This window comes from Dendronephthya gigantea, unplaced genomic scaffold (assembly GCF_004324835.1).
Source record: "Dendronephthya gigantea isolate DGI-Jeju-01 unplaced genomic scaffold, DenGig_1.0 000011F, whole genome shotgun sequence".
NCBI lineage: Eukaryota > Metazoa > Cnidaria > Anthozoa > Malacalcyonacea > Nephtheidae > Dendronephthya > Dendronephthya gigantea.
Window position 1 is genome coordinate 3,417,579 of NW_021163021.1, and position 23,846 is coordinate 3,441,424.

General features: G+C 37.7%; 1 protein-coding gene across 1 annotated transcript; it reads left to right on the forward strand.

Moving 5' to 3' along the window:
- Nucleotides 1-9,649: 9,649 nt before the first annotated feature.
- Nucleotides 9,650-11,407, forward strand: LOC114518735 (piggyBac transposable element-derived protein 3-like). The gene has a single exon (XM_028538732.1). The coding sequence runs from the start codon at nucleotides 9,650-9,652 to the stop codon at nucleotides 11,405-11,407; it is 1,758 nt and encodes a 585-aa protein (XP_028394533.1).
- Nucleotides 11,408-23,846: the final 12,439 nt, after the last annotated feature.

Here is a 23,846-nt window from a genome sequence, read left to right on the forward strand (position 1 = left end):
AACAGAAAGCAGTCTGTTTCATTTGGCAATGTTAAATCTGATATGCTACATATTTCTTGTGGTGTACCCCAAGGATCAGTGTTAGGCCCAACTCTTTTTTTGATCTATGTAAATGACTTTCATAACTGTTCAAAAATGTTAGACTTTAATTTATTTGCAGATGACTCTAACATTTTCTACACTAATAAACATTTATCAAGGTTGGAGTCTTCCATCAATGATGAAATTAAATATGTTAGTGCATGGCTATGTGTGCTATGTCACTTAATATTGATAAATCCAGCTTCGTTATTTTTCATCCAATTCAGAAAAAGGTTGCAGTAAATATTCAGCTAATTTTGAATGGTAAATTTTTAAAACGTGAGCATAAAATAAAATATTTAGGTGTAGTCATTGACTGCCACTTAAATTGGAAGGATCACGTCTCCCACTTGTTGAAGAAAATCAAACGCAATATTGGAGTAATTTCAAAATTACGACACTATGTTGATCTGGATATTCTCACAAGCCTTTACTATGCTTTGGTGCATCCATATTTAACGTATTGTCTAATTGCTTGGGGAAATACCTACCATTCTTCATTAAATCCACTTTTTATATTGCAAAAGAAGTTGGTCAGGTTAATCACATTTTCTGAGAATAATGACCATACCAACCCTTTATTTCTAAAACTTAAAATTATTAAGTTACACGATCTTGTCTACTTATATACTGCAGTTTTTATGTACGATTTTCATTATGGAAAACTGCCTGAATCTTTCGATTCCTTCTTTGAAGATGTAAAGCACAGTTATAGTACACGATTTGCTTCTAGTTTACCATATTTTATTCCAAAAGTTAGAACTAACTACGGAAAATTTAATATAAAATATATTGGCGCAAAAACTTGGAATTCGATCTGGGAAGCCATTAAAAAATCGTCCTAGATCGCGGTTTAAATTGGGTTTAAAGAAATGTATCTTCCAGCAGTACTGTTATAGTTGAACAATTTATTACCTTTTGTCCTGACCAAAGTATCTCTAAAATTATTTCTCTTTATCCCTTTGTAATTGTTTTGTCAACTTTTGATGTTTTCTTTTGTAAAGTTTATACGATTTTAAGCTTTTTCTTATATATGTGTTGATATTATATGTACCTATATATGTGTATTAATTTATATCTAGCTACATATGTATATTAATTTTTTGCCATCATTCCAGTTCATAAGATAACAAAAAATTGTGGACAGCTGACTGTCTAGATTAGCCCATTTATGGTTATTACAGTCAGCTGGTCACCCTTCATTATGTATCTTTATTTTTGTATTTCAAAATCTTTGTATACTTCTGGGTGATAAATTATATATATTGTTGTTTGTTGTTTGTTGTTTAGAGTTGTCAATTATAGTTGTCGTGAACTAAATAACAAATGTATGAAAAACTAAACTCATGCATTACTAAAGAATATAACAATCCACTAACTTAATAAGAAGCCTACAGGCTTACATGCACTTATACTAAAGATTTTCTGAGATGGACATCATGCATTCTAAAACAAGGCGATGTTCAACTCTAGTCATGCAAATTGCTAAAACTATACGTTAACAAAGAAACTATACACAAACTAAAACAATTGTAAAAACAAACTTACATAACAGTCCCGCTTGTCGAGGTGATGCCCAAACCACAATATCCACTATTGGTGAGACTACGAAATACTTATAAACGACTACCTTATTATGTACTTTACGACACAAATTTTAAGTGTGACTATGCTTGACGAATGCACAGAACCAACTGAGCGAAAAAGATGATTTACGCAAAGTTTGCATGCTTCAAATCGAAACTTGCTACCGCATCATATTAACCGTTAATTACTAAAGGTTCCTGTTATTGTTCTTGCTTAATCAAGCTGAAAGCTGCAACATTAGAGTTAGTATCACCCTATAATATAGTTCAAAGAGTTTTACACAACCAACAAATGTATACAAGAAAAAATTACACTTATACATAGCCCATCATAGAAAAACGCGGTGAATTAACCAAATCAGTATACTGTATATATACATTTGTTGGTTGTGGAAAACTCTTGCAGGAGCTATACTGATTTGGTTAATTCACCGCGTTTTTCTCAATATACCCAAACACGAATTGTGTAATATGGGCGGGTGACTCCTTAGTTTCCGTGTCCAAGTACTCATAGAATTACAATCAAACTTCAACTTAGGGTAAGTCTCGTTTAATTTTAAATTCTATTTCGTCCTTGGACTACGTCACTAAGGAGTCATGTGAGATGTTCAAAGTGTTGTAATCACGAGTGATAACAATCTACCACAGAACTCAAACAACGAAGTAACTTTATTCCAATTTTACTAGACTGCATAATTACCTTGTGAAAGCTTGTAATAACGATGAACCAAAGTCCTCTTCCAACCGTAATGGTTTGTTATAATATTTTTGAAAAGTTTGAGCGTTAGACCACCCAGCTGCTTCCAATATTGTATCAATAGAAATAGATGTATTAGTTGCGGCTGACGACGATGCCGCTCTTGTACTGTGACCACAAAAATCATTTATTCCGGCCAGTTTTAGAACTATTTTCAGCCATCTCAAGATGGTGTCTGTGCTCACTTCTTTATGTGGTTTTTGGAAGCTAATCAACAACTGTCGGGAGTTTCCTCTTAAACTCCGCGTTCTTTCGATATACTCTGTTAGAAGCTTGAATGGGCAAAGCGTGGGATCTGGCTGATATGGTTTAACCATTAGGGGCGCCAGGTGTTTTCCGGGTCTAGATGTTTTTAACAGTCTTTCAAAATGGAACACATATTTCCCGTCTGCGCACGACATACTGTCAAGTGACAAGGCTTTAAGAGTTTGACACCTCTGTGCCGAAGTAAGAGCAAGAATCATGACCAGTTTTAGCGTCAACGTTTTGAGGGTTAAATTTCTGCTTGGCTGAAGAGTTCGTAGGTAGTCTAATACTATTCGAACATCCCAAATATCATTGTGCCTTGGTAAGGATGGTCGACTTTCAAATACCCCTTTCAGGAAACGACAAACCATCGGGTGTGTTCCAAAGTTGGTGTTATTTGATAAAAGTATGATAGAGGACAGAGCACTACGTGCTGTATTCAATGCACTGTAACCAAGACCCTTTTTAAACAAGTCTGCGAGAAAATTTATCCCTTCTTCAACAGTGGGTGCAAAGGGATTGATATTCTGTTCACTACAATATTGTTTCTATTTTCCCAAGTATCCTTCATATTGTTTTCGCGTACCTGTTCTCCATGCTGCTTCAAGGACTTCTTTAGCTGTTGTCGAAAGGCCTCTGTTTTCAAACTGTTCCCTGATAAGTGACACACAAGTAGGACTAGTTTCTCGTGGAGAGGGTGCTTCTCCAATGGGTTGCTTGGGAGGTGCAATGTTGATGTTGTGCTGGGAAGTATGATGGGTGACTGTATCAGCATTCGGATTGCCACTGGCCACCAAGATTGGGTTGGCCATTTGGGTATAACAACTAGGCCCTCGGATTCTTCCTATTGGATCTTTTGTAGGACCTGGCTAATTAAACAGAATGGTGGAAAAGCATAAAAATCATATTCAACCCATGGGTATTACGTTTTACGTGATATTGTAGGACGTTTCCTCCGTGCTTGATATGGGTACACTTGTATCTGTAACCATCTGCTATGCCACTGGGACTAGGGTTGCTGGTTGAAAGAAAGTGGAGGTCGCCTTTATAATTGTCTGGTTCTTGACTGTTCTTTTCCCGTGTTTTTGCAACGTTTGTGTCCACTTTTCTTTGGTGAAGGGTCGAGACGCGGAAAGCATCTCCGTGCCAAATGTCTGTGACGTGCTGGGTAAATCACTTGCTTCATCGCTTGGTTTTTCGGTTTCCTCATATTCAGTTACCACACGTTGCTGTTCTGCGTCTCCTGAACTTTCCTCTTCTTCCTTCGACGATTTGCGATTTAGAAGATGAAATATTCCCTGTAATTGTGCGTAAATATTCTTAGCTTTTATTATTTAGAATGTGACAATTGCAATTAGGCGAATGAGTATTGAATTACCTTTTCTTGTTGTCTGTTTTGGGCAAGAGGCCTTGTTTTAGTCATGCTTGTATCTCTCAGTGGTTTTTCAGGGTTGGCAAGGCATCAGTTTTTAACCGTACTCGAAACATTTCTTGACACCCTATACGTTCCAAAAACTGTCGCGAATGTCCAGGTTCATACGCTTCCTCAGCGAAATGGATTACAACCGTAAACAGGACAGTACGACATGTCTTCGATCGGCCTCAGTTTGCAGTAATGAAGCATCAAATTCGCTTATTGCCCTGTTATACGGCTATTTCGCTCACAATGATGTATTGTAAAACCTGTCAGCACCGACACGGCAACAGTTATTGATCCTAATTTGCTTCTTAGTGTGTCGCCGAAAGAACAACACATAAGTAAAAAGTGTCGCTGTAATATACCTTCCCATCCGGTGATATAATCTCCTTGCTTTTACTGGTGTGGGCCGTAAATGATGTCGGCAGGGGTAATAATACCCTTTCTACCTAGCCGACAGTTTCGCCCTTCTGCAATTCCGACCCGGTACATTGTTGCTAGCTGTTTTTGATATTGTTCTAGAGATACTTTGCACAATTCAAATTCTACACATTTACCATTTACAATTATATTATTCATTTACTACATGTTCAAAGTGTTTCTGCAATAGAGTATGTATCGTTGTTTGAAACATTTGAAATGTATATATTGCCTGTTGCCATAATTGTCCAGATGTGAGGACCACATACATGGCAGGCATCATATTTATAAGCGTTTTAGCGTTTACGTCGCCAATATTTTTTGGCATAAGAGTGACGCATTGCTATTACACAATTATTCAATTCCATTCGCTCCGTATCATTCATTTTAACAAGATATTCAAGTAACAACGTCCAGGTACAATAGAAATCTATATATCAATATAATGAAATATCTTGCGAACCCATCAAATGACGTCACAAATGTGTGCGTGCATAAATTATCACATTGTGTTGTTTTCAAAATGGCGGACGACTGTTCAACATTTTCACAAATTTTCTCAAAAATAGGTACGCAATGCGTACATGTGGGTAGCCTCTAAAACATTTGCAAATCATTGGCTGCGATGAAGCTATGGTTTGGCAAAAAAATTCAAGTTTGATTCAATGTCAAACTACAGGCTGCTATAGTGGCGAGTCAATATAAACTAATGCTTATAATTTTACTTTCTAACGCCATATGTTAGCCAGTCAAATTCACGAAATCGATTTTTTTGTACAATATATTTAATTTTTTTATTGTTTTAATTTAAATACATTTTTACCGACAGAAAAATAACATATATAAAAACATATTTACAAAAGATAGGAAATGCATGATTTTTAAAAAACAGAATAGGTGGACAGAACAAAAAAGAGAGTAAGGTTCCAGAGTGGTGGTATAAATCGTCTGCTTAATTAAGCTTAGTTTGGAAGGAGAGAAAGATTTTTTAACGTTTTCAAAGTACTTCTTTTTTATGCCCCTTGATTATTTATTAGCTAGCATATCGGATGTTATTGTTCCTGTACGAATTCAATTTGACAGCCTTCAACATCATTGTGCATCAGCTCATAGCTAGATGTTCCACAGATGACTCGCTAGATCAAATGACACCAAAAAAGCTTATCAATCAATTGATAGCAGACATTGATGAACTGGACATTGTTTATGACACTATCCAGAAGAAAATCATTTAACTATCCTAAAAGTTATGTTTATAGGAACTGCACAGTTACATAAAATAAACTAAAACAAAAAAAGTATAAAGTTCTGTTAAATTATGTTAAAGCTTCCTGGTGACAATTGACACTTGTTATTTGACAAAATGGTATATATTTCATATCATTTAATTAAAGAATCTTATATGACTTTTAACTTATATATTTATATTTCAGGTCTTGATTTGAATATATTATCAGCAGTGTACATACACATATGTTTCTACAATATACACATTGTCTGTGAGTTTAAACTAACTTGAGTAAAATTTTTATATTAATTATATGTCTAAACATGGAATTTTGGGAATGGAACATTTGCAATGACTGTATTGGTCTTCGATTACCATTTTTCTATACAACCTGATCTATCAAGTCCCCTGCATTTTAAATATCTCAGCCATTTCCTTCCATCACCAGTAGTTAAGGGGTGCTGACACATTTTCGATCCATGTGTTACATTTTTCATGAAACTGAAGCATAACTTTTGCCAGTTTCATTCAAAACTGAAGCACAACTTTTGCCAGTATCATCCAAATATTATAAAGAAACTAAACCTTGAGATCTTGTTATAAATCAATATGTTCTGTTTGTATCCCTGTTCCACTGCTTCGACATGCTATTTGTGAATTTAAGCATAATTCCTGTGCTCAATTTTAGTGTTTACAGGAAGCATAATTTAGCATTTAATATTTTGATCTTTTTGAAGCAAATGGAATATAAATATTTCATATTCAAAAATGTGGGCATATTAACATTTCCATGTATGTACAAGTCATTAAATATATACAAGGTATTAAATATGCAGGGTGTATCAATATCCGCTCTGTTTTACAATACAAAAGCCATTTTAAATTTTCACAGGCCTAAAATCTATTATAGTTCGGCCCAAGCGTTTTTTAAATTTAACTATTTGAAATTAATCAACAAATGAAATGGGCGATATAAGCATGTTTTAATACTTATGCTGTGTTACCTTTGGAAGTCATATACAATTATATATGGATAATATATAGCATGCCAAAAGTACTTACGAATCAATAAATATGTTCCCCCATGCCAAAAGTACTTCGAAATAAATAAATATGTTCCCGAATTCCAGAAATCGTGCAATTGCAACTGTTAGTGGTGTGCATCCATGTTAGTTCGTTTCGGTAATGCGACAATCACCGAAGATGTCAACAAACACTAATACTAATAGTTCATGATCGTGATCTGTTGTGGACATTTAGACGGACGCGGACACTTTTCAGCTATAACATAGTGGCTACCCACAAAAACTAAATGCGATAGGAATGAAAATTATAAAATTAAGTATTCCATAGGTAAGTTTAATAGATATATGAAATAAAAATTTTGGCTGCCAATGTCCTTTAACACTCTCTTGTAACCTACACAAACTTTGTCCTGTTAGGTCTTTGTTACCTCGAGACCCTACAGGTAACTTTAACAGAGAGTGCACAGTTACACCTTTAACGTTATAGGCTGCTTTACCTGTGGTAGCAGTAATAGCACATTTAGTTTGCAGAAGGTTTTTTATAGCATTAATAAGATAACTTTTACCCGTCCCGGCAACACCATTTATAATGAGACATAATGGCTCTTTGTCAGAAGATGTATCTTCAAAATGAGATTTAACAATGTCAAAAGCAAGTTTTTGCATTTCACTAAAACTGTTTAAGTCAACAACATCATATTGGTCATTAATAGTATATTCTTCTTTGTTTGTTTTTATCCATGTTGGCATTTCATGGATTTGTTGTTCTGTATAATTGCCTCTATCAAGGTGCCAGTCATATGTTGACGCTGGTGTTTGTTCAGAGGTGTCAAAAGGAGTGTGAAGGTCTGACAATATCATCCACTCTTCTTGAGCTACCTCCTGTTCTTCAGAAGGTTCATCTTCTGATTCTTGACTTTGGATGACAGCTTCTAATTTGTCAAACCAGTCTGGAACATTGGATTGTCCACAAGGAGTCTGCAAGAATTCTTGCCAAGAATTGATTAGAACATCGTCAGTTGGTTCTTGGTCACCCCACGCATTGTTTTGGGTTGTTCTCCAGGGTTTATATCTTAAAAGTTGATACTTACAATATAGTCCAAAAAAGGAGAATAAGTTGGGAATATTCTTGGTATAACATTCTCTGGCAATTTTGTCAGTTCATTGTGAACAACTTTATATGTTGTGGCAAATTGAACAAAATTCATATTCATGATATTTTGTGAGCTGTCATATTGCTCGTGATTAGTGTACACATCAAGAAGTGAGTAATCAGTGCATTACTCACCTTCTTCAAGGTGAGTGTGACGTATTTTACGTGAACCATTTAAACTGATTGGTATCACATTAAATGATGAGCTATGAAGCTTTAAAGACAACAAATGATGCATTGTCTCCTGAGCAGCATAATCTCGTTCACCAAGGGATCTCATAACTACCTTCTTAATAGCTCTGCGAGGGTCAGTATTGCTGTCAACTTTTTGCATAATAGAGTTAAATGCTTGTTTTAATAAAGGTGACCTTGGTTCACCTTTGGCTGCATATTTTGTGAGATATTCAACACATGCATAGTGATCAATAACAACTTGAATATCACAGTTAGCTCTCCACCCCTGGAGTTGGAATTGCTGATGGTTACTTAACCTTGAGTCATTTCGCTTAGTCACAATTTTAGCTTTATAATGTTCATTATCACCTGAGGTGTGTATCTTTTCAAATTCTAACTTTGTCTGCAGACAATTGTCAAATGGAAAATGAAATCTACATTTCAATTCAGTCTCATTTGACTTTTTCATGTTCAGGAATTTCATTATGGGGTTTCTGACATGGATGAGTTTCAGGTCGTACCCACATATCTTCATCTGGTGGGTTTGGATTGACAGTTGATAATAGCCAATCAACATACCGACATACTGTTTCAGCTGCTTTCTGACCAGCATCAATATCATTGTCTAGTTCAGTTATATCAGAAGAAATGTTCTCATCTTTAAATTTTTGTGCTAAGTAACCTTTCAAAGCAGTCTCAGTAAGTTCACACAAACCTGGGTCATTATTTAGTTTAGCAGTACCATGATAATGGATACTGCCTCTACCTTGGTACTCATATCTAAACCAGTGCCATTTTGCACCAATTGTTTCATAAAGCCAGTGTTTAACAAAGCTTTCTAATCTTTGAGTGAAAAACCAATCCACAATATGAGGATTGTTAATTACATTTTGTCGTCTGACCTCATTGGTATTATTACCAGTTCCACAACCATTATCAGCATTAACCCTTAAAGACCCCTTGTGACAAATATGTCACACCAGTTTTGAGGGCTATTTGTTTCTTAATAAAACTTTTTTCTGACCAGTAGTGCCCATTGTGCCATATTTGGTACATAGAGCTTCCATTTTGTCGAGCAAAACTGAGACAAAAAGGAGAATGAGTACTAGATTCTATATTTTCAACATGGCGGCTGTCACGCACGAGATATTTTGCTTTTCCTCTGGTCTTTGATGCTTAAAAATTATACTTTAAAGGTACGTAAACAGCTTATTCACAGTGTTAAGTGTTAAAGCAATACATAAGCTAAAAAACTAAGTTTAGAAATGTTTGGAACATCGAAAAATGTTATCCTGAAATAAATTTGAATTTTGATGTGCCAAATGTGTCACTTTGGGCATTTGAGTATCACTTCCAACTAACACCATAAAATATATAAAATAGTGGCACCCCAAACAATTTTTTTTTATCATTTATATAATGATCATATAACCTTGTATGTATAATTACCTATAAAAAATACAGTTTCTAAAGATCACTTTAGAAAGCTTGTAAGCATTTTCCTTGATTGTTTTTCAGAAATACAACAACTTAAACTATATATTTACCTTTTCAAGGTAAATATGGACAGAATCCCAAAAACATATACAGTTAGAGATGCATTGGAGATGGTTGGCAAGGATGGGAGTGATATAGAATTCAGTGATGATGATTCTGAAGAAGAATACAACCCTGTGAATAATGAGAGTGAGAGCTCTGATGATGATCAAAACTTAGATCACAGTGAAAATGATAGTGATTCATATGATGATGAACCTTTGGCTGAACGTTTACAAAAGCAAAAGACTTCCTCTAGTGCCACTGATATGCAGGAAAAATATAAATACAGATGGAGGAGCCGTGGATTTGATCAACAAGAAATGCCTTTCTCTGGTGATGAATATTTATTGACTGAGCCAGAGCCATCATCATTAGAATTTTTTAGGCAATTTGTAACTAAGGAAATGCTCCAGAATATGTGTGAACAGACAAATGTGTATAGTGTTGAAAAGTCTGGTATATCTATAGAAACTTCAGTTGATGAACTGGAGAAAATCATTGGTATGTATTTCCTTATGGGCCTAGTTCAACTTCCATCTGTAAGATCTTATTGGGAGAATGCCACTCGGTACCCTTGTGTTGCTGATGAAATGGGTCGCACTCGCTTTCAGAAGCTTCTCACTTTACTTCATTTTGTCAATAATAACCAAGTTACTGATGAAGAGAAAAAGGACAAGCTTTGGAAATTAAGACCATGGCTGGACAAGCTAAGAACTAATTTTCTTACAGTTACTCCAAGCGAGCACCAGTCTGTTGATGAGATGATGGTGGCATTCAAAGGTAAATATGGACCACGAGTTTACATGCCCAAGAAACCAACAAAGTGGGGATACAAGCTGTGGGCACGAGCCTCATCATCTGGATTTATACATGATTTTGATGTGTATCAAGGAGCATCTGATGAAATTACTGATCGGGATATAGGTTCTAGTGGTGAAATTGTGATGAAGCTTGCATCAACCTTGCCTGAGGGTAAAAATCACAAACTTTATGCAGACAACTACTTCACATCCCTACCACTGGTTGAAAAACTAAAAGAGAGAGGAATTCAGTATGTTGGGACTGCACGTAACAATCGGTTGAAAGGATGTCCTCTAAAATCTGAAAAATCCCTGAAATCACAAGGTCGTGGAGCATATGATGTGAAAGTTGACCAGCAGAAAGGAATTATTGTGCTAAGATGGCTGGACAAAAAAGCAGTGACATTGGTGTCAAGTTATTGTGGGGAACATCCGGTAGGAACTGCTAGGCGATGGAATAAGAAGGAAAAGAAGTATGTTGATATTCAAAAGCCAAAGATTGTTGCTGAATATAATAAATTTATGGGAGGCATAGATCTCATGGATATGCTCTGTTCCTTGTATCGCTATTCAATCAAATCTCGAAGATGGTACTTGTACATCTGGTACCACACCTTGACAGTTGCTATGGTCAACTCATGGCTTATTTATCGCAAGCATCAACAGAATGGTAAATACATGAAACTTCGTTGTTTTCAGGCAATAGTTGCAGAAGGTTTGTTGAAAGCTGGTAAAACCAGAAAAAGGAAAAGCTCCTTAGACAACCCGTCTCCAATACCCAGAAAGCGGCAGACTTCAGTACCAGTTGATGATGTCAGATTTGATGGTGTTGACCATTTGCCAGACTGGGATAATGACAACAGGCAAAGATGCAAGCTGTGCAAAGACTCTCGATCTCATGCTATGTGTAGGAAGTGTAATGTTTACCTTTGTTTTAATAAGGACAGAAACTGTTACAAAGAATATCACACCAGAGGTTAATTACTAAGTTGATACTTCAAAACTGTTTAGAATTTGAAACATTTGCCTCAACAGGTACCTGACATTTACTCATCACTACAAACTTGTGTTGTAAATAGGTAGTGGATAACCTTATTGGAGTTCAGTTATTCAATCTATGTTATGTAAATAGCATCATTTTTCATTTAATCTATATTAGTTAAAATTCTAACAGATGTATCATGTTGTTTAATTTCAGCAATTTGATCGCAAATAGGATATGTAAATACCCATTGTGACAAATTTGTCACAAATTTAAAAAGTGCTGACAATGTGAAAATTCTTAGAAATTATTTTTGACATTTTATTCAGTAGCCAATCTGAATAGGAATCCAAAATTTCAGGAATTTTCCTCACGTTTTTCTCCCTTTGGGCTTTTAAGGGTTAAATAGAGTGTGTAACTCAGGCCAATGCATATCCGCAGAGGAAAAAGTGAAAAATAATGTTGGTGCTCCAACACTAGTTATGATAGCTTTGAGTTCTTCTCTTACTTTGTTCCAGTAAGCATTAGTACCAGCAATATTCCCAACATATCTAGACACTTTAGACATAAACAGATTAGCATTGTTACTGGCAGTCATTTCCCTTAATTCATCAATAGTGAGATGTGCCTCAACTGGGTTTTGCTTTAGGAATATGCCACTTTGTTGTAAGATTCGTTTTCTTTGAATCATATTAAAAGCCCAGAACAGAATCTGGGATGGTTAGCAAAACGGTAGACCCATTTGGCATCAATAACTTCAGCAAATTTCAAAAGGTGCTTTATTCGCTCCTGAAGAGGAACATCCCGTAGAAGTCCTTGATTAGTTGGATCACCTTTTCCATCCGGAAATAATGTTGGGAAAGCCATTGTGGCGAGATGCGATACCTGATATTCATTTAATGGTTCATTCTCAATTGTGGGCCATTCCATTGGCTCATTTTCAGAAATTTGATTTTTAATAGCTTCAATTTCCTGTTGTTGTTGATGACCAACTGGCAAAAAACTACTCTAAGCTAACTAAGTTATTGTAAACTATATCCTCAGATGGGTTATCAGTAGGAGGACCGAAATCCTGGGAATTGTCATCTGTGACTATATCATCATCTGTCTCAACAGCCATAAGACCTGTTGGCACACCATTTTCAGGTAATAATTTTAATGCATCCTTATTAATTGTGATCTCTGAATAATATGGATTATTATTATTAAGCCAAACTAAAGCATTGTGCACATTTTGTTTTCGAACAGTCAAATCTTTAAATGTGTGATCTCTACCTTTAACCTTGACAATTACCACAGGCAAATCTTTGGGGTATCTTGGCAAAGACTTTGCAAGCTCAGTAAGATTTTGTGGCAAGTTGATACAATGCCCTGAATAACCTCGTTGACCACCTGGTTTAATATAGACTCTCATTACAAGAGCACGTGCAACCAACATTTCTTCAACTTGAGTTAAATTTTGTAATTAATGTGGGACATGTGAAGGAATCATTGAGTTTTCATGTGAAAATTTTTTTGGAGATTTTTTATCCCCAATACATCTGGAACAAACATAAGGTGTCCTTGGTTTAGATTTTAGGGGCCATGCTTCTTTGAGATTTCAACATTGGTTTTTTTGCTGCGCAGGACGAGTTCATGATTTTACTTGTTATATATGCGTTGTGTGGTTTGTGATGTTTGTCCTGCTGATGTAGTTTTATGCATATATCGCTCGTTCGTTCTGTGTAGGAAAAAATGCATGTCTAAGTGGGTAGGGTGTTTTACGTTTCCGGATGCCCACAGTTGAAGTCAATATATTGTGGGATGGTGCGGCATGTTGTTTTCAGATTGCCCGATAATTTTCAGTATTTGCAGCATCACGGGATAATCAAATGCGGCTACCCTCGTTGTATGCCATGATTATTTCGCTGCCTTTTCCATTCTTCCTGTCTTTTTTAATCTTTGTCAATTGTATTGTGCGTGGCGTGTCTCTGGTATATAGTATTTTACGTATCACCACAGACATTCGTTTCGCTCTTGCTCCGCTCTTTGTTTATTCCTTAGTTCTTGCTATACGGAATTATGCCTGCTACCACTACCAGAGCGAGTAAACGAGTGCAGAGGCGAACGCAACCAACCCGACCCGGCCGACCGCGACGATCATCCCGCTCCGGTCTACTCACGGCTCCAAGTACATCGGTGAATACCTTGCCGCAGCCATTGTCCGCGCCAACTACTGCACCAACAGACAACACCACTGCGGGGTCTACCAACCATTTTACCCTCTCAGAAGCTACTCTAGCCCGAATAATTTCGGAAACAACGCAGGCGGTCATGGCCAACCTCCAGTCACACACCATCCCATCTACACCGCCCGAGTTGTCGACGGAGACGCGTGAATTGCCAGTGGTTGCTTCGGGTGTGTTGGGTACGGCAGACGCCACGATGCAGGGGCCGGTGGCGTCTGCCTTACTCAATATATCAGGTGAGCCTAATTTAGTGCCAGTATCGCGGTCCCCAACGCCAAGCTCCAAATTTAATTCGATCAGTTTGCCTATCGGAGCAAACGTTAGTGCCAAATTGAAGTCGAAAATTTGGGCCAATGAATTTTTAGATTTCAGCCTATTGCTTGGTTCTGGGGCTTGTGATACGCGTTATCAGCTATCGGTGGGGCCTCAAGAAGGCTCCAATGTTCCGCTTTTATCTTTGGAACCAACACACAAAGTGAAGTCCATCCCTAATATCGAGGCATGGACTTCAGCGTTTCAAATTTTTGTCGGGGTGTACACAACTAAATTCCCCATGGAGGCCCCGCTTTGATGAAATACGGCGAAGTTGTTCGAGATTTGGCTGCTCGCGGGGGTGACTGGCGTTTTTACGACGCTCAATTTCGTCTTTTGCGTCAAACTAACCCAGCCGATGCACCGTGGAGCGACACTCACTGGGAACTGTGGATAAGGGCGCAAAATTTCAATCATTCACGCTTCACTAAAACCCAGACACCTACACGTAATCATGGGTCTAATTCGCCAGCGTCAGTTCCTGCCCTCTTTGTTCCCAGGGGATTTTGTCGCAAGTTCCATCGGGGTGGCGATTGTCCAGTATGTAATTTTAAACATCAATGCTTTAAATGTGGTGTAGTCCACTCCGCCCTCCGATGTAATTTTTGTCCCTCACGCTCAAATTCGCAGTCAACCCCTGCAGCATCCAAGTCCCGTCCTGCCAACACCAGTACAAATTAATAAACTCTTCCCTCTACTATGTGGATATGATGTGCGATTGACATTTTTGTTATATAATGGTTTTCAATTTGGTTTTCCCCTTCATTTTGAAGGCATTCGTATATCGTTTTTTGCAACAAATCTCGTTTCGGCCTTGCAGAACCCGGAAATCGTTAGTGCTAAACTTTCGAAAGAATTAGCGGCGAATCGCATTGCTGGGCCCTTTGAAAATCCCCCTTTCCCCAATTTTCGAGTCTCTCCGTTAGGCGTTGTTCCTAAGAAAACTCCAGGGGAATACAATACCTCTGTGAACTATGCTCGTGTCGATGATGCAGTTTCTATGATGAAGCAGCTTGGGCGCGGTTGTTTTCTTGCGAAGACAGATATAAAAAGCGCATTTCGTATTATTCCCATACGCCCTGCCGATTACGATCTCTTGGGTATTTTTTGGCAAGGCAAATATTATTATGATAGAGTTATGCCTATGGGGTGTGCGTCATCATGTCGCACTTTCGAGATGTTTAGCACTGCTATCGAATGGGTTGCTAAGACACACTTGTTAATCGCACATCTAATCCACATTCTCGATGATTATCTAATGGCCGCACCTACTTATCACCAATGTCGCATTGACCTTGTTCGCTTTTTGTCTCTCTGTGAACACGTAGCCGTGCCAATCGCTCCAGAAAAAACAATCGGCCCACACAACGTTCTTTCCTTTGCCGGCATTGAATTAGATACTTTGCGCATGGAAGCCCGCTTACCTTTGGATAAAACTGACAAATGCAAGCAGTTGATATCTGCTTTTCTTTGTCGCAAAAAGGTCACATTATGCGAGATACAGAGTTTTTTCTCAATGACATGTGGCATGACTCTGCTAGCCTTAACCTGTACACCGATTCTGCGGCTAGCCTCGGCTACGGCGCACTTTTTGGTTTTGAGTGGTGTTACGGTGCCTGGCCCGACAATTGGAAAACTTTTAACATAACGATTTTGGAATTCTACCCAATCGTATTAAGCGTTCTTCTATGGGGAGACCAGATGCGTAACCAGCGTATAACTTTTTTCACCGATAATGCGGCATTGGTTGATATTATAAATAAGGCTACTTCTCGTGATGTGACTGTTATGGTGTTTGTTCGACGCCTGGTGCTGGCTTGTTTGCAATTTAATATTCTCTTTCGCGCTCGCCATGTAGCGGGGGTTACAAATGTTTTGGCTGACTCCTTATCTCGCTTGCAGGTTTCAAAGTTCAAATGGCTAGCTCCGGTGGGCGTTCGGCCAACACCGACAGTCATACCGCCTCACCTTCTACCACACAATTGGCCGTTATTACCTCGCGGTTAATTCAATCTAGTTTGCAGCCATCTTCAATCCCTACCTATCGCAGGGCATGGAAACTATACAATCAGTTTTCTTCTGCAGTTTTTCAATCTGCTTCAGTCAAACTGCCCATATCGCCTTCAGACTTGGGTTTATTTATCGCATTCATGTTTCAGCGCCATTATGCAGCCTCGACCGCGAATACATATGTTTCTGCATTAGGTTATTATCACCGTCTAACGGGCGTGCATGACCCTACAAAGGTATTTTGGGTTCTCGAAATGTTGAAAGGATATGGTAAGCTTGGCTCCGGTGTTGATGCACGCCTTCCAATCACTATTTCTATCCTCCGCACAATTTTGCAGCAGACTTCTCTCGTTGCCTCTAGTGAATATCGCGCACTTTTATTTAGGGCAATGTGTACGACAGCCTTTTTTGCCTTTTTGCGGGTTGGTGAAATAACGACTTGCCCACGATCTCCAGGCGTGCTTCAATTATCTCAAGTGGTTCAGCTTGTTGATAATTTGGGCAATATTTCCGGTTTGATAATCAATTTTGCGAACTTTAAACATTCCTACAATCAACCTCGTGTTTCTCTTACACTTCACCGCCGTTCCGATATTTGCCCTGTGCAGACATTACTCGACTATTTTGCGCATCGCGGTTTATCCGATGGTCCACTTTTTCGCACTCTCGATAGGCGCGCAGTAACACGCAGACTATTTACTGAGCATTTGGCTTTGATTTTTTGTGCATGTCAGGGATTATTTTAGTGTGCAGTGATAACCAATTTGTGCAGTGATAAATGAGATTTGTGCAGTGATAAATGAGAATATGTGCATTCTTTAACTAAGCTAATTAGCAAAATGAGACTAAAATTCACGATTCAATGATTTCTGTTTTGTCACAATGTCCGCATCGTCAACCTCGCTTTCATGAGTATCACCACGTTCAAAAACTTTCTGAAACCATGCCTGCTTGTCAGCCTTTGGTGTATCTCTCACGCGCCGTTTTCTTTCGTTGATAAAATGACGAACGGCTGGCCTTGGGTCGAATTTTGCCAAGACTGGCATGTTGATGTTGACATAAAGATAATGGCTTATTGTTTCACGTTGAAGACGATTCCTTGAACTTGTCTTTACGTTGTTGTATGCCGAGACTAATCTTTCACAATCAGCTGAGTGTGGTTTGCATACAAGTATCCGGGCCAGAACCTCTGTCAGCGTTTTGGTCTCGTTGGAATTTGCGCACAGTTTTTGCAGCAAAGCTTTTGGGTTGCTTTTGTTCATATTGCTTTCCTGCACATCCTCGTACTCTTGTGCCAGATATCGCAGATCGAGATCCGGTGCCACTGAAGCATGAACTTCCCTGATATCTTCTTCATTTGCAGTGAATTTTACAAATGAAGAGAAATTTTCTTTTGCATGATCATCTATGTCGAGCCTTCTTTCCATAAAATTATGCAGTGCCTGTAATACCTCAACCTTTATTGCAGAAAACGCCCTTGTTTCAGAAACATAGAGATTTCTTCGTGCCGTTCGTCGTTCCTTCTGCCACAAAAGTGTCCCAAAAAATGTTCCATCTTCTTCATTGTAGCTTTGAGAAAACTTATCTTCCCAACCACCTATGATTGGGTGTTGATGCAATTTGTTGAGTTTTGCAATGAGCTTCTTTGTTTCTGGGACAATATCAACGATTGTTATGTCATCTCCTTGCAACTTCTTCTGGAACACCTTCAACAGGAAAAGAACATCTCCGAGAAAGCACATCAGCATTAAGTTGTCTTTGTTTGACAACAGTTTCCCGAAACCCTTCGCTTGCTCCTCGGCTTCTGATCTTTCACAAAACACCATAAGTGCCCTCCAAGAGGTGAGAACGGCATCAATCAATCCTGCTGTAAATTCCGTCCACCTAACTTCATAATACTTTGGAAAGCGCCGGACATTGAGACCATGCTCTTTTGCACACTTTTCAAGCTCTGCTGTACGTGCTGCCGACGCATGGAAAAATGAAGAGATAGCAGAAACTTTTCGTATCAGGGTATCCACGTCTGAAACCTCCTTATACATGTCGTGGTATGCTAATGCAGAAGAGTGAACCGCACAAACTGACTTCAACATTGGGAATTCTGCCTCTTCTTTGGCTCTTTCATCATCAATCAATTTCCACAGTCCATTATGTTCACCGACATTTTTGTTTTCCCCGTCAGTTGTCATATGGTTTGCCATGGTCAAAACTTTATTCAAGCCAATTGTATCAGTCGCGCCTTCCTTCAATGCTTCTAAATGACCCTTGGCACCCCTATTTTTAACGTGGTCAAGGCCAACGTACCGAAGTAGTTCGTTTCCATTTTTGTTAATAACATTCAACAACATGAACTCGTTGTCCTTTTGAGTACGATCCATCGGAGCATCGCACTGGAAAGAGGCTGCGAGACAATCATCGATTTCCTGTTTAAATCTCGGTAAGTCGGTCTGCACGATAATTTTCAAAAGTTCCTGATGGCTTGTTGGTGTCACGTATTGTAGATCAAACACTGATGCGTCATACTCTTTAAAAGGACTATTATAATCGAAAGTATGAGCAATTTCACTAGCTACTACTCGTGATGGCCAGGTAAAGGCAGAAATCGCTAAATTTTTGGCATCGTTGTACACCTGAATAATCAATTTACCGATTCGGTTAGCAAGAAGGTGGGTTTGTGCGTTTGCTATCTTGAGTAAAGGTACTGCTTGTATTTTTTCGGACGAAGATAATCCCTTAATTCTATTCGACTTAACAGACTCTTTATGAGCTTCACTGCTGAGATGTTTTGCTATTGTTCGTTTACGGGCTTCTGTTCCTGTTGGTGTGCATATGGGGGGAATTCGACCTCTGTAGCAAAACCTTTTAATAATATCTGAGTTTTCATTGCATGCTTTGCATCGTATTCTTTTTCTCCCGCCGGATTTAGGTACCACCTCTATGTCTTTGGCTGCAGTTTTACGATCATCAGATTGATCAGAATCACTTTGAGAAGTAAGTTCATGTTCAGTCTCAGAATCACTGTCTCCTGTAACTGTTGAGCTCAAAGTCGAAGAACTAATTTCAGTGTTATTGGCTTCGTTGTATCGATCAGACTGTTCGCTGCATAATTCGTGACCACTAGAAATGTTTACATGAGCACCAGCTTGCTGATCTTGTGAATTTAAGCTGTCATTCGCAAACTTTGCTGCAACTGGTTCGATTGCCTCATTAGCATTTCTTATAAAGAAATCAAGTGTTGACTGCTTTGTGGCCATCTTTCCAATCTATTTTTGACAGCCAATTCAGTTGCTAACCCGTTGCTAAGGAAGTACAGTTGACCAATCGGCTTTATATTACATGTAAATAACAATGCCTACTATGGGGCGCCATTTGTTCATTTATTATTTACTCAAAAATATGATGGCTTTTTAAGTGATTTAACAAATAATCCATTAATTCTGGATTATTTTCAAATAATATACAAACCAGATCATACAATCCATTTAATCATAAGGATTATTTATTATATAATCCATTGTGTAAATGGATTATTTGTTATATAATCCATTTTGTAACTAGATTGTTTATTATATAATCCATTGTGTGACTGGGTTATTTATGAAATAATCCATTGTGTTACTGGATTGTTTATTATATAATCCATTTACACAATGGGTTGCTCATTGTGTAAATGGATTGTTTAATAAATTATTCTTTTCGCCCGAGCATTATTTAACAAATAATCCTCGTACTGAGCCACTCTGAATGATGGAATCGTGGAATCTAAGATAAGGTACACCGTTGGTTACACCAAGTATTAACTGTCTCTCGTTGACTCATTTCCCGCCAAATTTCCAACATTAAAATGGCGGCAGCCAGAAATTCATCTTCGACATCTTCGACAGGTTCTGCAAATAGGTCCAATACAGTTAACAATGCTTTAAGTCTCATAGAGTCTTTAAGGTCTGTAATTTCTGATTGTCAGGACGAACAAGTAAGTAAATGTAATTTGGGTAAACATAAATATGAATAATTTATGTTCATTCACTTCATTAATTCATTGTACAATACGGCTGCATTGTTCAATATTTGACTCTGCACGCTCTATTAATTAATTCCATATTAGTCAGGCAAACGTTTTTATTGCACCATACGAATTGCATGCTCAAATTCGTCACAACTCACAAAGCACAAAGATATGGATATACATAGGTTATAGCCATTATTTTAGGCAGTGAACATTAAAGATTATTAATTTATTCATGCCCATCTCCGGTGATGTTAACAAGGTTTAGAAATGCTTATTAATTTTGATTACAAATTAGGAATTGATTATACATTATTACCAATTGACAACATGACAGCTATCAAGTATCAATAAACCTTGTGTCTCAACAGGAGCCTGAGTTATCAACCACTGTTCAAAATTTGATAACAAGCCCAGCTTTACCTTCCTCCTTCATGGCAAGAAGTCATCTCAGGCATTCTACACCTATCTCTAACACCACCAAACGTCGAAAAACATCAGGGCAAGTTGGCCGAGTTAAACAATACAACAAAAACATTCTCTGCTTTCCATTCTCAGATCAGTTTAAGGGAGGAAAAGCAAGGCCAATCCCTCGAGGAAAGGCTAGAGGGAAAATGGCTGAGCTTGGATTATGTGGGAAAATTGTCATTTTCTCTAACTGGTCAAATGATCAGATAATTGAGGAGGTGACTAGTCTGTTTGGTCATGTTTTTGACTTATCAGAAGGAGAACAACTGCCTTTCAGGTAGTGCTATAAGTATTTGAGGATTAATTACCGGTATGGTTGATTACATTATATGACAGATTTGTAGTGCTGAGTTGATGTCATTAAATTTTAGATATTTAGGGGTTGTTCCTGGGATGAAGAAAATTGCTTACCCAAATGTGTCAGCATCTTTCAAATGGACAGGTTCGGCTGTTGCTTCATTATCGGGGCAGGGTGATATATACATTGAATCTGGCCTCCCACTAATTAAAAAGGAAAAGGAGATGATGGAAATCTTGACAGATTCAGAGGTAAATGATTCAGAGAATTCAGACTCATAATAGTGCATGCATATGATTTAACTTACGCTATATCACCTTTCCTCTTCTTTCTATTTTTTAAGGAAGAAGACATGTTGCCATCAGGGCTAGGCTCACCAGATCATTTCAGTGACAATGTTAACAGTCCGTCAGTTTGTGAACAACGCCCATCCGAGGTCAGGTCCTTATGGGCTGTATAGCATTCTGATATCAAACAAGCCATTAAATGTTTTTCTATCTCAGATTTAAAATATCACATGCAGTGTATATGTTTAATGCAACGAAAGAATTTAGAGTAATTTGTTAATATTCCAATATAGGCAAGTGAGAACCTGCATGATGGACCTTCTAATGCCTTTATTCCTTCAACTGGCAATGTTCCTTCAAGTAGCCATGGTTCCAGCAACAGTGATGTGGCCACTACTCTTTCTCTTCCATTCTGGACTGAAAATGATGCTGTTGATATATTTGAAAGCAATCCAGAACCCTCTTTTTTAGAACTAAACAACTCTGTTAGGTAATTATAGCTTTATACAAATTACCCAATTTCTTAAGCCTGGATAGTAGTGACCAAATCAATCAGGATGAGCTGTGTTATGTTAAATTGTGAATATATTCCTGATGTCTACTGATCTATAACAACTGCTAATTATTTTGTTAGCTTAAACAACCAAGATGAAAATCAAAGCATTGCAGAAATTCTAAAGGAGCACTGTGAAACTGTGATCAAGGATGCTTTGGAATTTGGTGAACAAACTATTGTGATCCGAAGAAATCATGCATTTCAAGATTGTATGCGATGGTTCAAGCGAGTTGATTTTGATGTAGAAAAGAATCTCAAAGTTAAATTCGTTAATGAAATTGGTGCAGATTATGGCGGACCTCAGCGTGAATGTCTCCAGAAGATCTTAACTGGTCTAACACAAAGTGGCATTTTTCAGGGAGAAGTTGGTTACCTTCTACCGTCACCCAATCTCGTGAAATTGATGGATAAGTCAGTGTATCAAGTGGGTAGAATGATATCGTTTATCATTTGCCATGGTGGCCCTGCCCCTCGAATATTCCATCGTATTCTCGTCGACTATATATGTGGTAAGGCTGCACCAACATCAGCAGACATACCGCGTTTGGATGTGAGAAATTTTGTTCGTAAAGTAAGTTTACATGGATCAAACAGGATACATTTCGAGTTTATTCCAAAGAAAGTGAAGAGTTGCAACTTGCAACTTATTCAATTTTTTTCTTTTTTGCACCTAGGTTGAAAATATGCAAGGATGTATAGACCTGAGTGAACATAAGGAGGTCTTTGATGAAATATCCGAGGAGATAGGCTGGTTCAAAACTTGAATGAAAGAAACGTGAAAGAATTTAGTGATCGTACCGCGTACCATTTCACACTGGTGAAAAACCGAGCCTATTTAGATGATTTTATCGACGGACTTCGCTGTTTGGACATTGTGCATCTTATTCAGACTTACCCTGGTATGTAACTTAGTACACGTTTCTGAAGCAATGGCTGTTAACGTTCCATTCTTTTCCTAATGCCGTAGTTGGGCAGATATTGTAACCTTATCAGTCTTTTTCGTTGACGTTTATTTAACAGTTATAGTATAGACGTTTATATATTTGTTGCAACCTTGAATAAACTAATAATACATCCATTTAATAAACTACTGAGTACTGTGCTAATTGTCTGTTGTAGATAAAATGAAAGATGTTTTGTGTTATGGTCCCCGTGAACTCACTGCTGATGGTGTGTACAGCATGTTCACTTTCGAGTTTAGTGACGAAGGAAGCAACGCATATGAAAAAGAAGCTGTTGTCGCCCTTAATTTTATGCATTTTTTGGCGAATTGCGAAGCTAAAGGTACTATAATATTCCGTATTATGATATCAAAATAACAAATCCCACGTGAAAGAGTAAAGGATTTTGCATTATTTTCTATATTTTTTTTACATATTTTGTAGCATATGCGTGAGTTTAGAAGACTCTTTACAGTTTTTTTCTGGATGTCGTGCAGAACCGCCTAATGGTTTTGATGCCCCACCAACTATTCGATTCTTAGTCGAGGGAAAGTTTCCTACAACATCTACCTGTGGCTTGGTACTATTTCTTCCTGCACATGAAGATGAGAATGAATTTGTTGAAAACATGGTGTTTGCAATTTTGAACTCACCAACGTTTGATAAAGTATAAGCTATGTTTTATTTTTTTAAGCGAACAATTGCATTTTTTCAAAGTTGCTTAGCAAACTTTAAGTGTTAAAATTCAGTGTAAGCAATAATACTACATTCACTTGAAAAAAAGTGAAAGTTATCATCAGTTGATGTTCATGTACTGTTGTTAAATTTGAAATATACAAGTAAAAAAATTGAGTCTCCCAGATGTTCAGTTATAAAAGTACCTATTTTTAAGTAGTTGATTTCAAATCATGTTCTCCATAATGAAATGCATTGTTCTCAGTCAATGATTAGCAGTCAATGAATAATAGGCTAGGAATAATACTGCTTTTATATGCATTCAAACTTCAAAGACATTAATAGCCCGGACGGGGAGCAAGTGCATGCTTGCTCTGATATCAATCAATATTTACATTTTTCAGTATGTTTCCAACAAAGTTGACAGCCTCTACATAAATGTCCTTTCCTTGCTCATTTGATAGCTTTAAAGGATTAACTGTGGCCTGCAATTCCTGATATTCTTCTTCCTTAATCGGGCATATTGTAGCTGGAACAGTGATAACAGTAATATTTTCTGGCTCACATGATGTGGAAGGTGTTTGTCCGGTACTTGATGTGCTGCTTTGAGAATTCGCAAAAATTTCCATTAAATGGCTGTTTGCATAGAATAACTGT